Source organism: Eurypyga helias, unplaced genomic scaffold (genome assembly GCF_000690775.1).
Source record: "Eurypyga helias isolate BGI_N326 unplaced genomic scaffold, ASM69077v1 scaffold11191, whole genome shotgun sequence".
NCBI lineage: Eukaryota > Metazoa > Chordata > Aves > Eurypygiformes > Eurypygidae > Eurypyga > Eurypyga helias.
Genome location: NW_010230226.1, coordinates 9 through 16,920, shown reverse-complemented (window position 1 = coordinate 16,920; position 16,912 = coordinate 9). Strand labels below are relative to the sequence as shown.

Below are 16,912 nucleotides of genomic sequence, written 5' to 3'. Positions count from 1 at the left end.
AACGTTGCCTTTACAGCTCTGGAGGCACCGGCTGCTTTCACAGCCAAGTTTGCCACCGCTATGGAAAACAGGCTGCACGCGCAAGCCAGCATGAAGACTGAAAAGGGCTAGGGCTGCTGCCGCTACCACTGTAAAAATGTTATTTGGAATCCGTCTTCTCAGAGAGCTGTATAAGGAATCAAAAATCCATGGTAGGGATGCTGGCTTGATGCTTCTCCATTTTTTAGCAATGACTAATACAAAAAAGCTCTTATCTCAAAGTAAAACATGTCTGCCCCTTACAAAGGCATAAAAGCAGGCAGGGCAGAATGGCCTTATATAGCTGGCCTAGTAATGTCCTTGTCCCCACGGTGTCTGAAGACCTTCTTGCACTGTACTCTTACAACCTCCCCTGATGCAGATGGAGAACTTTGCCGAAGCCTTCCTCTTACTTAGCTGGAAGGCAGAGGGATGTCCCTCCTGATTTCATCAGAAGAGTTGTGCAAGAAATGAGGAGTAAAACACTAACACTGAACGAGCCAAGCCAGAAATAATTTTGTAATTAATCTAACAAAGTGACATGCAAGAAATACAAGCTTTTCTGTGTCTAAGGGAACATAGAAGCACATTTCAGAAACAGCACAACGCAAGCCATTTCTTCTACAGATTTGTCCCTGATGTACAGCTGTTTGCTATCTAAGAAGGGTTGAGTTTGCGGGAAGACATTGAGTCTCCCTATGATATCCAGCCATCTATTTGCATATGATTTGAAGGAATCCAATAATCATAGGATGGTTTCTGTTATCAGATCAGTCGAACAATTAAATATGGGTAAAAAGGAGTATTTCTATTTCCTTAAGATGATTCACAGCATTAACTGCTTCAGACAAAAAGGACAGTGAGCTCCGTGAAGTTTTGCATCTTGATCCTCAAAAGAAATCCCATGTTTCAATAGCACAACTTAAATTTCACTTTAACTAGCAACATACACCTGTCGATGCTTATGCCAAACCTTGAGACATTCACCAAAGTCCTTTTCTAAACGCCTTATCTACACTGCACCACAGTGCACACTTCATGACATGTGCACCACAGTGCACACTTCATGAGACCTTGTGAAAGTGTTGCTACTTCAGGCAATCAGACAAGACCTAACTGGCAGCAGAGTTTTCTTTATAGCTTTTTCCCACGAGTTTTCTCTACAAGGCAGATTATGGCAGCAGACCTGCCCTGTTGCACTGCTCCAGTTGAATATGACATTACTTCACTGTGGCATAATATAACACCACATCAGCTTCATATGGTTTTCTTAATCCAAAACCAGTGTTCAAGTGTAGCTGACCTCAGACAAACCTGAAGAACGTTGATTACAAGTCTCCTGCAGTATTTAAAGATCTCATCTCTCCTCCCTTTGTTTGTGGAATGTCTCTAAAAAGTCCAGGGAGAAAAGATCACTTTCACTCTGAACTCAGAAATTTCTGGAGAGTTCTGCACCACCTCAGCACTTTTTGGAAGAGCTAACTTCTCATTTAAAATCAGAGCAAAACAACAGATACAGGCAAAAAGGGTTCTAGCTGAAGTTCTGATATTCTGATGTATGGCCTTAGGTGTGACAATGACAAGTAGAAAGCACACTTACACATCTCCGTACTTTGTAGATCCCTACCAAAAATGCTGACATGAAAGTTCAGGAAAACAATAAGAAATTCCAAGTAAATCTACCAGAGGTATTAGCATGTGTTTGATACTTCACACATCTTTCTGCAGAAAAAAAATTGCTTACCTTTAAGAAAATGAACCTTCTCAAGATCTTGAAAATTAAATAACCCCAATATAAATGCAAGCCTTGAAGGAGCAATAGCTGTCCGTTGAATAGAAAATATGCTATGACAGGCGTTGTGGAGTAGTATGTAGGCTGATACAACGTGGCACGAAGAATCCTAAAACATAAATGTCACTGTTATGGTCCAAGAATCCTTCTCCATGCCTGATTTCACATCCCAAACCAATTAACGATTTCCACAAAATACTAGAAAGCTCTGCAAAAATGACATATTAATCAACAGGCCCTTCTTACATAGGTTCTGCATCTCTATTAAATACAGATTTAGAAGATGAGCAATTTGAGTCTTGCATGAAAGCGTTCTAAATTAGTATACTGGGTCTGGGTGAGATGGAATTAACTTTTCCCATAGGAGACCTCATAGTGCTGTGCTTTGTACTGGTGGCTAGAAAGGGGTTGGGAACACAGCAGTGGTTTGGCTACTGCTGAGCAGTGCTTGCACAGCATCCAGGCTGTCCCTCCAACATTCTGCTTCACCAGCAGGCTGGGGCTGGGCAAGATCGCGCGACGGGACCCAGCCGGGACAGCTAACCCACACTGACCAAAGAGGTATTCCATACCACATGACACCCACTCAGCAACAAAAGCTAAGAGAAAGGAGGAGGGCATTTGTTATTACAATGTTTGTCTTCTAGATCAACTGCTACATGTACGGAAGCCTGGCTTTCTGGGAAGTAGAAGACATCACCTGCTGATGGGAAGTGGAGAATAAATCTTTTGTTTTCCTTTGCTTCTGCACATGGCCTTTGCTTTTGCTTTATTAAACAGCCTTTATCTTGACCCATGATGGTTTTTTCCATACTATTTTCTCTCCCACCCTCTCCTGCTGAGGAGGGGAGTGATAGAGCAGCTTGATGGGCACTTGGAGTTCAGCCAAGGTCAACCCACCACAGTAAGGTTAGAAAAAAATCCCATTTTATTTTAATCTTGAGCTCTGTGTGATCTAGATTCTGTGCAACTCGGAGCTTGTCTATATCATTTTTTAAAATGCAAGTTGTTTCTAATCTGAAATCCACACTCCAGAGAAAATCCTACAGGCTTTGCAACAGGGCTTTTTGTTAATTAACATATGTTTTGTCCATCTTCAGACTTCACTACTTCTATATTATTTGAGGCTTTTTGAGTCCGTTTAATCTCATCATGTTTTGCTTCCAAGCTCAAGAACTCAAAACCAAGAAACTCAGTGAAGCAAAATGGAGATCACTTGTATAGTTAATCAAAAAGTAACAAGAAAGTAAAAGACATCAGAATTTCTGAAAAAAAATACTACAGGAAATTAAAACCTTGTGTTGATCAATGTTCAGAACTATTAATTCAACCAGCTTGAGTCTCTAAGGGTTTGTCCACATGCAGGGAGGGGCATGAAGGCAAACTAGAGCAAGTCAACGAAACCGTGAATGTGAAACACACTAAACACTTTCTAAAAGCCAAACGTGTTAAAGCATTAAGCATGCTAAGCACCTGTGTGGATACCCCAAAGCAGATTAAATCACAGCACTCCCAAGTCATGCGAGTATTTAGCAAGTTACGATTTATCTGCGTTGACTTCATAAAGCAGTTGGTTCACCTTAACTTTTCTGAATGCTTCTCATGTGAGTGAGCAAGGTGAGGTACTACCCAGGAACTAGGTAGCAAAAAGAAGGCTCTAAAATTCAACTGCAAGCATATAGGAATTACACCATACCCTGACTTTGCAGCTACAGCAGGAGGGAGGGAGTGAAAAGGAAAATGATTTCTCCTAGTTGAATCCCCTTGAAAATGCAGGAGCTCATAGCATTTAACTACATTTTATGAAAACAAGTTAAATAATACATAAAAGCCTTTACTTAGGTTAGCATATTTTCAAGAAGCTAATATAAAAACTATTTACTTACATTACATTTTAAAATAAAATTACAGTTTTTGTCAACTCTTCTCACTGGCCTTTAGTAGCCAACAATAACGAAAGTTCTGCTTCTGCTCTTTAAAGCACAGTCTATTCCTTTTCCCATCACAACCAATATTAACCTCTCACTGGAAATGGGAATGAAATAAAAGCCCATGATTACACTAAATATTGCTTACCAGAAGGGAAACAGGATGATTCTTGTGATGAAGAATGCAATAGAAAAGATGATAAAGAGCATATTGCAGGTTTTCTCCCAGTGAGCGTAATTAAACATTTTGGCTGCCTGCATTGGATAAAAACCATCAAACATATTACAAATATTCTCTGACATAAGTTGCTTTCTGCATTTTCATACACAAGGACTCATCTTCCACCTAAGCAGGAAGAAAATTTCCTACCTGTTTGACATGCAAAGCAATCATTTTACTGATACCTAATAAAGCAGTATCAAAACAGACTCTTTGTTTATATTCCTCCTTTCATCTTACAGGAAAGGGCTCTGTATCAAAGGCTTAAGGAACAGCTCTCCTGTCAGAGTATAAAAGCATCATGAAAACACAAAGTGCTTTTGAAAACAGAGGTTTCATCCCTCATTCCTGTACCAGATTCAAGATGGGCTGAATCAAAGAGAAGCTGTAGGACATGTCTGCATGCTCAGGAATGGCAGTGACCCCTTATACACTGGTATTGTGGTGCATGCATGTGACTGTGCCTAATTCTGCTTCTGTTTCCTCCTTTCTGAGAGCTGGAGACCCTAGCATTGGTCTCTATCCCACTACTGAAGATGATAATTACTCCTTCGCCCCTAGCTGACTGTACAACTCCCCACGCTTCGTTTAGAAACCACCCTGGGTACTGCTGAATGAAACAGCTGTTCTCAAATGTGAACAAAGCTTCAGGTGCCAAGCCTAGGTTTTAAGGTTTTAAACAGCAGTTTCTTTTTTTTTTTTTTTGAGTGGCAGGGCTGAACCGTTATTCTGGTACCCAACTTCAGTTTCCACCCACATGCTGTCCTACCAGTTGTCAGCTGAACTGTTTGTAAGGCCACACAGTTAATTGGACCACAAAGCAGTTCAGTATCAAAAGTAACCCAGCAAAAGTCTGTAGGTGTGCGTTTAATCCGGACCAATCCCAACAGCATGACCCCACAGTTAGCTGTTCCAATACAACGCATGGAGTGTCAGGTGCAGAAACAGTGACAGACAACAGCCTACCAGGGCTGCTTATACTGGCACTGCCACCAAAAGGGGTGATGAAACTCTGCTCTCAATCTTAGTGTTATATAACTCCATTGAAGGAAACACAGCATGCATTTCCTTCCAAGAAACCCAGCAGAAAGTTTCTATGACCAGGACTGCTTGCAGAATAGGATGCTTCTTAATCTTTAACATTTCTAAACGTTGATATTTCGTTCAGGGAAGGGACTTCCTGTTCAGTCCAGGAGAAGAAACTTTTCTTCTGCCAGTAGATACCTGTGATACATTGTTCAGAGACAGCTTGAGTGTCTCCAGCCAGAAGTGCATAATGCAGACGCACCCCTTGGGTCAACACAGGGGGGTGAATGCTGACAAAATTAAGCCAGTTTGGAGAAGTAGACAAAATTTTTTGGCTCCTAAATTTGCTTGAGAATTGCTCTCACAACAAGCTGTTCACAAGCTAGCCAAGTTGGTCTCATTTTAGCAGTGAAACAAGAAAAATCCAGGGAAGCAGTTCTATTTCCAGTCCCCGTTCTGTAATGAAGAACTTCTGTTCTTTTCTGATAATGGATTTCGTAACAGAGTATCAGCTTATGTTATCTAGAAGCTCTTTTTTTATCTTACAATTTATGAATCTGTGAAGCCATGTCTCTGTGGGGACAGGAAGGGATCGTATGAAACTTGTGGCAAAACGATTAAAATGTCACTGAACACAGCCTGAGAAACAACAAAAAAACCCCCACCAACCAAAAACCCAACCCCAACAAACAAACATGGAGAGCAGGGTTACCTCGAGCCAGAAATCTGCAACATCGTGTACAAATATCACCAGGGTCCCGAGACGCACGTAATTGGCACACCAAGAGGCACTCATCAACCCAATGGCTGCCACGTGATGAATGACATGAGCCAGAAAATCCTGTGAAGGAGAGAAGAAGAAAAGGTAGAGCCGAGCAAATACAGTCCTTGAGGGTCTCCATGCAGATGAAGTGACAGGCAAGGCCTCTGACAGACAAGAGATGGCCTGGCAGGCAGGGGAGCATGGATGTGTGCAGGTGTGCCAGGGATGGACTGATGCTGCCCTCATGTGGCTACACCAAATCCAGTATCAGGATAGTAATTTTCCTTATAAACCCTTTTTTTCCCCCCTCAGAGAAACAGAGGTTCTAGGTACAAACACACACAACCACTTGCCTTCCTTTTGTTGTCAATCCCAAGGGTAAATAGGAGAGACCAGTAAAAACTGATCTCACCCATGTAGTACCAATACTGGGATGGCAGCAGTGTCTGCAATGAAGAAAAACACAGTTAACTCTCAGAATAGCAAAGAGTGAATGCCAAGTGAAATTACTTCTCTTTTCCTTTCCTCGCTTTTTTTACTCCTCTGCTGAGTCTTGCCTAAAAAATTAAACTGAAGTAAATCCCTGTTCTGGGCTTCATTAAGAAGGATGTTCTGGGAGCCAAATATTTTAACCTTTACTCAGACCAAAGCCTTGGTTTCTGCAGTTCCTCCCCCACCTCTGAATTTTAGCATGCTTTTTTCCATGTTTTTGTCAGAGCGCTACACGCAGAGCCCTTCTGCATTTAATTACAAACAACTGCAAATAAACAAAACCCTCCAGTTTGGTGAAGAATTAACATTTTAAACATTCACACATCCCCAGACTAAAATGTCAGCTAGTTATGCTAAAATCCTACACATCTGTGTAGGGCTAGATGCAGAGCTTGGCTGCTCCCTTGGTTCAGTATTTTCCTCAGGTGGCAGGAAGCAGGCTTGGTTATCAGGTCCCATGAGTAAGAGAAGCTGGGAATACTCAGCTAGGAGGCAGGATTCTTTTTATTTCTGGCCCCTGAGTAGGGCAGGAATAAGGTGGCAGAGTGATGGGTCACAGATTTATAAAAGTAGGAGTAGGGGGCACATAAGAACCTTTGGCAGGTGGGCAAGAAGGCAGTTTAGTTTGCTTAAGGTCATCTGTTATGGGAATGTTTGCAAAATATTTTAGGAAGAAACAGGAGCCTTGTGACGCTTGGGAACAACCAGAGTGTTGAGCAGAGATCCCCAGAGCGAGGACTCATCACACCAAACTGCAGCACCCCCTCCACCTGCACGACGGAGCAATAGCGCCCAGCAGCACCGGGCAGATCATGGAGAAGTCCCACAACAGTCAGCAGGAGGTACCAAAGAAGGGCAAAAGGCTTTGGTGCTGCACCTCTCTAGGTGGTGCCCCTTGGGAGGGAGAAGCGCTTCTGTGGATTAGCTCTTCCAATGGGGAAATACTTGGAATGCCTTGAGGCCAATGGCCCAATGCCCAAAAGCTCACCTGAAATGGATAGCCAACCCACGTCTGCCATATGTCATAAAGCCAAGGTTTCTGGGGAAGACAGATCATGCAGACTGATCAGCTGAGCACCAATAAGTCACTGTAACTCAAAATCTTTAATACTTAAAACTTCTCTAAATGGCGCAGGCTAAGACACTATAGTCTTGATAACTGTTCTCCACCAAATTCAAACGGGATCTTGCATCTCAGATTTAGTATATTGGTCCCAGCTTTTTGGCTTCTTTTCAGGACACCTGAAGCATTCTGGTTCATCGTTTCATCACCCAAAGCAGTGGGCGTGTATTTTATTACTGTAATTACTCAAGCTATGTTGCCACAGCGATTAGATTTTGCTGTGTTTACCAGCCACACACATCACTGGTTCACGATGATAAATAGTGTTTGGGGAGAAGAGCCAGATGAACGCAGACACGCTGAGAACTGTTCTGTTGCTCAGGAGCAGCATTAATGACACCTCAGGCAACGCTCACATAGTTACAAGCAGCACTCTCTCGGTTATTCCCAACTTCTGACTCAGCAGCAACACCTCAATAAATAGCTGTGAAATACGCTATTGTTGCGACCCCCAAAAGTGCTGCCAGGAAAGGTTTATGGCCTCCTTTGAGAAAAACATGGCCATGTGATGCATTTGTAGGTGTTAACAAGGCATGTTGTAAAACCATCTGTGTGACTTCTTAAAATTCTCCTTAAAAATACCGATTACTCAAATTACTGTATCTTACAAGCTCAAAAGAGAGTTTAAAAACTAAGTAAAGCCACAGTGCCTATTGCGGCCTATGCTATAGATCACATACATGCACAGATCTGAACCCAAAGAGCCACTGACGTCTGTGAGTCCTTCAAGGGGCCTCAAAAAGATCTAGAAATCAGTCCTTCTTTTGTTAAAAAAGAGTATCAAACCTTCACAAAATTAACTTACATCATACAGAAATATCAGTCCAGCAATGGAGGAGGTAAGATAGAAGGAAAATCGCCAGCTGTAAAATTGAAATGAAAAAACAAGAACAAAGCATTATATTTTTTATAGATATCACCCTGAGCCAGAATTACTGCAAAGCATTGTACATCACAGACAATCTTCACATAAACGTGCCCTCACACTGTACATTAACGGTTGTCACACATTGCCCATTTCTGAATTATTAATATTTAAATGCTTAAGCTTTGACTAATTGTTGAAGTAGTAATTTATTTCACATTATCACAATAGAGATATCTTGACTGTGATTATAGCAGTAATTTTCCAACCAGGCATGAGCTGATCAAGAGAATGGTCACAGCAAATGTAACAAATTCCCTAAAAATGAACGTTTGATAACACCGAAGTTTCCTGCTCTATCGAACCCTAGAGAATATTCACCCTAGACTAAAAACACCTCAGTTTCCTGACTCCACAAGGTCTTTCAGCCACGTGGCACATACTCTCCAGTCTGCCCAAACACTGTGAGCACCCACAGTGACTTGTTTCAATTGCCAGGTTGATTTCTTTTGATCTCTCTTAACACTAATTGCTGAAAACAGGGGAGCCCCATGAAACTTTAACAACTACTGGCTTCGTTCATGCCTTGCTAGAGGTCTGAATTAACGAGAGACCTCAATGCTTGACTAGGTTTGCCAGCATTTAGCCTGATCTAAGCTTTTTGTGGCTTAAATGGATATCCATCAAGGCAGATGGAACTTTCCGGTTTTCACCACCAATGTGGTAAGTAAGCAAAGGGGAAGAAGTTCTTACACATCTCAGTGAACCGAAACTATCTTACTGCTTATATATGTCAGAGCAGGATGCTGTGATTTGGAGCCAGCAATCAGCGTCGTAATGACTCCGGAGCCTGCGTGGGAGGTATTGTCCCTGGGACTGGGTGCGGCTCTGGAGACTCATCCAGAGCATTCCCACTCCCACCTCTACAGGTGATGGAAAACTTCTTCCTTTCCACTCTTCCCCTTGGCAGGAACAAGCCTGACCTTTCCCAGATCAGCTCTTCAAGATCAGTAGGAAAAGAGTGTGGGACTTCACATGCTGAGAAAGGTCGTGATCGCAGAAACAGGCACGTGGCCCCAAACCCAGTGAGAACGTTTCATAGCAAGCAGCCTCCCAGAAAAACCTACGTTTGCTAAAAAGGAGGAGAGCGAGCCTCAAGAAGAACACTATTAATGGATTGAGAGATATATAAAAATGAGATTGTGGTCTTTGGCAAATGTTAATGAAGTGCCAAATGAGAGATGATGATGAGAATCTGTCTCGTAAAATCAGCCCCTCCTTTCTGAGCCCTACATTACCTGGAGGCTGATATCGGAGGTGAAATAATGGATGTTCAAAGGCTGAGCCAACATTTTACAAGGCAAACAAACAAAAGATGAGGACACAGAATGACGGAGGCTAGACAAGATAATATGTCTCACGCCTGCAGAAGTCAAGGAAACAATTATAAAATTGCCACTTGACACAGTGGTAATAAACAATCATTTTACTTTTCAACTTTAAAGCATCTTTCCTCACATGATTTGAAGATGATACTTCAGAACACCCACTGTGCATACAGAAAAACTCAAAAATACATGGTGGAAATTAGGAGAGCAATTGGACGGGGAGAGTGGAACTCACAAGTAATACCTGGCTCGGAGTTAACCAGGAGGTGCTATGAAAAACGACACCATGGCATGGGACAGAGCTTTTACACAGGGGCTGATTCTGCCCTCATGCCTCATATTTTCAGCCAGAGAGGTGTGAGCAGTCCAGTGGATACAGCAGGACTGATTCTGTGTTGATTGTAAAGCGCAAGTGGTTTTCTGAATCAGATCCAAAGCACCTAACAAGACCATGACATTCATCCCCAGCTCTAGAAATACGTATCGAACGCCCTTGGCAATAAACAATCCATGCTTCAGATGAACTCATTACACGTGCAAGACTGCCAGAGCTCTACCTCATTTTGCACTTAGCCAAGCTTCTTTATGGATTTGGTGACCAAAACCAAAGCAAAACTCATCCAAATTAATGAAATTTTACCCAACAAATGCCTTTTAAGCTCTGAACCTGGCCACCAGGGAGAGCACCGAACAGCTATGCAGAAGGATTTTCTTATTTAACTTCAGGAATCCTGTCTCTTCAATTGAGTCTAACAGGAAAAGAATTCAGTAGGTAAAGTTAAAGGCTGGTAAGTGTTTTAAAGCAGGAAAGGTTTCACACAAAGGGCTTTCCAAACCCCAGTGTTGCTTAACTGGGAGCATTAATAGCTTAAGTATGGTTTAGATCTGGCTCATCAGATCTCCCTTGTGATTCAGAAAAATGATCCTAGAGATTGCAGGCCTTCAGAAATTTCATAATACTCTTGAACACTGACGATTAACGTGGAATAACTTGGTTCCTCATTTGTTGCCTTGAGAATTAGATCCAATTAAATTACTGACAAAGAGCAGAGCAAGGTTCACAAAATTGCACAAGAGAAACCTGTTTGCTTCATTCTCACTCGAGCTGCCAAGCAAGTTTTAATTTCAGTCTTTGGCTACGTATTACTCGAGACGTGTATCCATGGCAGGCAGGTCTTTTATCGATAGCAGAAATTCTTACTGTCACTTGCAAAGCGAAGTTAACTGATCCACAAAACAAAGGCAGAAATAAACCATGGATGATGGTTTGCCAGGACAGTTTACTCAACTCAGGCTTCAGAACGACACATCTACGTCTATCAATTGGATTTATGCCCAACAGAGGACACCACCAAATCATTATCATATTGATTCACAGTGAAAATAATCTTGATAAAGTACTCAACTTTGAGCTTTGTAGCTCTACTTTTAATCCTCATTCCTTAAGCTAATCCACAGTAAAATATTATAATCATATGAATTTTTGCGATATAATTATGCTAGTCAAAAATCAAATACACAGGACATTAGGGAAGTGTTTTACACTGGTACAGTTAATTTCAGTATCCAAAAGGGAAAAACTATGTAAATAAAGCCAGGCCCATTTGGGGATTTGCAATCTGTATGAGATTTTGGATAAAACTGGAATACTTAAATAGTAAAATGTTTGGCATGGGGAAGTTCTCATACACATATTTAAAAAGTGAGACTCTTGAATGCTTTTCCAGTTTTCAATCATATGCAGGAGGTTTTGAAACTCTTTACATATTCATTATTATCACTCAAAATTGCTCAATGGTCCACCCTCATCAGCGTATTTGAGCTCATGTTTTGCACAGTTCCCCATGTTCAAGCTATGACACCTATCATTTAGTCAGGATGCTGTGACTCCTGCTCTTGAACTGACTTCTGTACACATAATAGCATCCCAAATGACAGCATGGGTATATACATAAACAAGAGTAAGCATTTTTGTTCCCCTATGATTACTGGCTGACAAAAAACTACTTTTCTATTCTCTACAATTAAGCACTATGTAGCAAGAGCCTACAAATAAGTCCATTATTACACAGTGAAGAAAACTGTAAAATATTTTTGAGGTTTTTTTCAGGAGAAACTGTTAACCTAGTATTTTAAAGTCACACCATTTGGAGAAATGGTACTAGATCCTTTCAATTTGTTTGTGCATGCACAAACCAAAACCCTCATCAGACAGACCCAGCTTTCTGGAAATGAGTCCCCCTGAAAAGGTGGGACCTCAGGCATTTTTCTTCAAAACAGTACAATCCACAATAATCAAAAGCATTGTCTTTTCTTACAAAGCTTCCTGGAATTTCCGAAGCACTGTTGGGATCTCAAGGTTTCGCCGTCTCCTAAACCACTTTTCCACCAAATGGACTGTACAATTGCACTTCTTGGCAAGGCCTTGAATCTCTGACTGCAAAATATGGAATAGTGTTAGCAATGAGATGTACTCCAATGTCATTTACATTTATTTTGTAGTTCACAGATCAGCTTCCCACTGTTGTAAGGTCTTAATCTAAAAATGTTAACAACATTAACCATCTATAGGGGTTTACCTTGCAGGCTTCCCGGTTTAATTGTTGCGGGACGTTCATAGAAACCCTGGATTTTCACTTATTTATATAGATAATAAAGGCATGAAATGTGCAGACCCACAAACCATGCTATTGTCATTCTGGTGGCTTCTGCTAGTTTCAAAGATGCAATTTCTACTGCTAAGCAAGAGGCTGGACCGGAGGGAGAAGTGTCGTTTAGCAACAGACGTGGACATCCTATCTAATATCTTACCTAATTATAGTTAATTACTAGATTATGTTATTTTTCATATTATAATCTAATATTAATTATTAGATTATTAGACTATATTTAAATTAGTCTGGTGAGACATGGGCCTGGAATTAAGGTGACCTGAGCTCTGTCCTCAAGTCCAATGTACTTCTGTGGTACAGGCAAGTCAGTTAATGTTACTGAGCAAAATCCAGACTGCCTGTTGCCACCTAAAATAAACGAGGACTAGAGCATTGCCTAGAAATACATCCAGCCATTCAAGTGCAACAGTCGGGTGTCTGCCTTACGTGTGCTCTGAAGGTGAAGTGGCTCTGCTGTGCAGCCATGCTACCACGTGCTAAGCACAAGGCAGTGCAACTCCTCACGTGCTCAGCGCCCCACATGCAGCAGCCCGTAGGCTTTCTCCCTCTCCTCCATCCTGAAGCACGGAAGGTGTGGGCTGACCTCCGCAGGGGCTGCTGTAAGAGCGGTGGGAATGTTCAACTCATCCCTGGGGAAGCTCTTTCCCCGCAAGGCTAGTATGCAATTAGTGGGTGGCAGCAGCGCTGTCTCCACCAAGGTAAGTCCAGTTCAGTTAGTCTCCTACCCTCAGAGGAAGCTCTGGAATGTGAGCAAAGGCACCTCAGGTGCCGGGCAGGGCAAGCAGCCTCTGAGTTTAGCCCATTCTGCTGGCTGGAGAACTCTCTACTTGCCATGCTGAAAGACTGACTTTGTTTTGACAGACAGCGGAGCCGAGACGCCCTCATTCCCCAGCCAGGCCTCTGTATGCTCCCTCGGGCATGCTGGTGCCCAAGCTGGACAGCTAAAGGAGGCAGCCTGAATCTTTCCCATGTACTGCTGGGTATAAAGATGCTGTGGTTCCCTTCAGAGATTAATCGTCAAACTGGACTGAGGATACTTGCTCAAAGCTCATATGTAAGCACAAACATGTCTATTCCTGATGATATCAGGCAAAAGATACAGTAAGAGAATAGCAGAATTAGGGATAGAAAGCAAAGTTCCATGTATCAAGAATCATGAATATTTAACAGTAATTATCAAAGCACATATTTCTTTTCAAAAACAGTGTAGGAATGCTGCAATTGTTTGGTATGTGTACGTAAGTAAGCAAACCTTTTGAGGCTGCATTCACAGCAACATACCTGCTTCCCATCAACAATCAAGTTACCTCATTTTTTGAGATGGTAAACATTGGTTATTATTTTTTTCTTGTTCAAATTTTAAAGCAAACAGCAAGGTAACAGAAAGATTGCTTCCCTTTCTCCCCTAAGCCAGGATTAAGTATGCAGCAATATAAGGGATCAAAAGGCTTCCATGTCAGAGTTCTAGTATTATTGCTTGCAATAAATATGATACTACTTTCCAACAACAGATGTCAGCTGATGCTTTCTCCAGGCAGAATGAGTTAAAGATGGAACACTGATCTTCACTGGAAATAATACTAACAGTCTAACCTAAACAGCATGCCAGAAGATTAAACATCTTAAACATATTTTCTGTTTTGGATGCCATATACCCTGGTCAGCAGAACAGCAACAAAAACCCAAATAAATTAAGTCATCTGTCAATCAGCTGGAACTTATCCCATGATGTCATTGCTGATAGCTGATTGAAACAGTAAGACTTGGGATTTTCCAAAACCAAAACTAGTTTAAAAGAATGAGAATCCTTACTTGGGATGGATGTTTTGAGCACTCCCGGAAATAACTCTCTAAAACAGGATTAGGCTGTGGCTTCACACGTCTTACATTCTTTATACCTAAGGCTTTTGCTAGAGGTATAGCAACATATCTGAAAAGACATACCATGAAAAACTTTAAAAATACAACACAGTTACAAGATCTTAGCTACTCTCATGCCAGGATATGAAGAAAAAAGAAGTCTGAAGCAACTTAATCTGCCATAGGTTATGACTGTGCACTGTGAGAGAAAGGAATCTCCTTCTAACTAATCCCAAGAGAGAACCATATTAGCAGTTATACAAAAAACCAGACCCAAGGACTCAAATTTGAGGTCCTGAAAAGCTGCAAAACTAAAGGAAAGATCCTGAAAATCTGCAAAACTAAAGGAAAGATCCTGATTTGTGTGTTCTTGTTTTTTTCACTGCCATACTGAAGTTAAGCAACAGTTAAGGGAGAGTGAACCAAGAACAGATGCTCTCTCCAGGTGAGCCGGAAGAGTGCTACTGGGACACTTTCTCCCAGTGGCACGCAGTCACTTAGCACATTGCTTCACTGGCTACCGCCGCCCAACACACTAGATTCGGCTTGTGGCACACAGCAACTCCCCCAGAGACTTCTCTTTCTCCTCTGTTTTCCAATACAAACTGGTGCAGAGCATGCCAAACGCTTCGCTCTTCTACTTGGGCAGGCTTTTCTGAAAAAGCCCCCCTCGCTCCTGCTGACATCAGCAATTAATTCCTTATTACTCCTAGCAGCGGTCAGTTTTCCTCATTCATGAGCAGATTCACTGTGGGCCAGATGTGTGGGCTAATTATTCACACGAGTGATTTCCAACAGCAGTGCAGCGAGACACAGTTGGGCAAGCATTTACTCGGGAGACACTGCGAACAGTTATAAACATATGATCCAAATTACTTTTGATCTCTAACATGAACGATCTTATCTGGTTCTGTTTTAACTCTGTCCAACTTACGACATTCCAAATTTCCTCATTCTATCCTGAAATAATTATAAAAACCTACTAATCACATTCTTTAGAGCAAAAAAAGAAAGTCAAGCAAAAAATGCACATATAAATAAGTCAAAGCACTGCAAATCTTAATGTATCTGTAGCTTTCTTCTGTGGAGCCAACCTCTGCCTGTCCCCTAAGATTCCAGCTGCAGAAGCAATCCATCTTTGAGTGCCAAAGTGAGGGAAAAAAGGAATCAGCATTGCTAGATCTGCATAAAATGTTCCCATGAAACTTTGAGATTCTTCCAGCCTGCCCAGTTTTGCTACAGCTGGACACCTGGGATTTATCAGCCTCACACATATGTGCTGGTGGAGGACCAAGCAAAAGGAGAGGTTTGGTTTGGAGGACAAAAACCTCTACCCTTCAACCAAAGAAGGAAAAAGCAAAAGGAAATCCAAATGGTTTGGGATTAATTGAGTCTCTAGTGAAAGAAGATGATTAGAATTATCCAAACACTGTTGTAAAAAAGCTAAATAGAATATTTTCCTCCTAGATTGGACCACAGCCATATGTTCCTAATAGTGAAACTATTTCCCAGGTTTTCACCTGCCATATTATCTGCACTAGATCTTTCTACCAAACCATCAACCAATCCTCCTTTACAAAAATATAAGAACATTGATTTAAAGATACCTTATTTTTCCAAAAGTTTTAACGTTAATGAAAATTAACATCAGCATAAGATTGTGTTGATGTTTCTTACCTTTCACTGAAGAATCGGATCATCAGCAATACAAAAGCATATGGTATAGTGGCATATAATTGATGTGGTTTTGGAAAGACAAGTCCATCGCGGTCTACAAAATGTGCCCACGTGACATTGATAGGCATCCAGATATTCTCCCACCAGAACCAGCTGTTGAGCGTCTTTAATATGTGCGCCATGCTAAGCAAATAAAGAGAGAATTAAAAATTATTCCTGATGTACTAAGGAGAAAACGTATGAAATAAAACATATTGAATGTTGTTGTGTAGAGCAGCGGTTCCCAGCTGGCAGGACATTTCCTAAAGGTAGGGTACAAGCAAAGAGGAGATAAGGCTGGGTCCCACAAGAACAAGCTGTCCTGGCCTGCACAGATTGCACCGGGATAGCAGGTCCGACACAGACACTCTACAAAGAACCTTCAGGCACTGTAGAGATGCTCAGATGGTCCCAGACTAAACAGCCAAAAGACTGAGCCAGTGATGTGTGCAATGGTGCCAGTTTTCTCAGGAGAAAAAAAAAAAAAAGGAAACAAAACTCCGGTTACAAGAAGCTGAAACACCCTTGGTTTAGATTATGCAAGTGGGATTATAACCCTACAGAAAATAAAATAATAGAGCTAAGTTTTGAGCTGGTGTAAACCAATGCAGAGCCTTTGAAATCTGCAAGGGGAGGATTAATCTGCTGTCTCACTTTAGACATCCACACTGGATTGTTTAGTACTTGGTCAAATCTTTTACAAGAATAATTTATAATCTATCCTACCAATACACAACAGACAACTGATCTTCCCTAGGCTGCCTTCATAAATTAAATACAAGTGGGTGAAAGGGTAGAAAAGAAATGGAAAAGTCCAGGGGGTGACTCAGTTCTGTAATAATGAAGACATTTCACTGCTGAATTACTGGTGCTTAATATGGCTACGTGCACTTTGATCCGGATTTTGCAAACACCTGCACACAGGACCAGGTATAAAAATTACTCAGCACGGCAAGCTTTTTGGGGGATTTGCAAGAAGTACTATGATTTAACTATGACCAAATCCTAGATCAGAACAAAATGTCTAAAATCAGTTCTTGAAGCGGGGG

At 41.5% G+C, this 16,912-nt stretch overlaps 1 protein-coding gene across 1 annotated transcript in view; it reads right to left on the bottom strand.

Moving 5' to 3' along the window:
* The window catches only part of CERS3 (ceramide synthase 3), a 31,844-nt gene extending 15,838 nt beyond the window's left edge, over positions 1-16,006 (bottom strand). The window contains exons 1-9 of the mRNA XM_010160669.1: positions 15,825-16,006; positions 14,100-14,217; positions 11,934-12,052; positions 8,168-8,225; positions 7,228-7,278; positions 6,101-6,193; positions 5,697-5,825; positions 3,887-3,993; positions 1,763-1,919 (exon numbers count right to left, since the gene is read on the bottom strand). Coding sequence (XP_010158971.1) covers positions 1,763-1,919; positions 3,887-3,993; positions 5,697-5,825; positions 6,101-6,193; positions 7,228-7,278; positions 8,168-8,225; positions 11,934-12,052; positions 14,100-14,217; positions 15,825-16,006 — 1,014 coding nt within the window. The remainder of the gene's footprint in view (positions 1-1,762; positions 1,920-3,886; positions 3,994-5,696; positions 5,826-6,100; positions 6,194-7,227; positions 7,279-8,167; positions 8,226-11,933; positions 12,053-14,099; positions 14,218-15,824) is intronic.
* Positions 16,007-16,912: the final 906 nt, after the last annotated feature.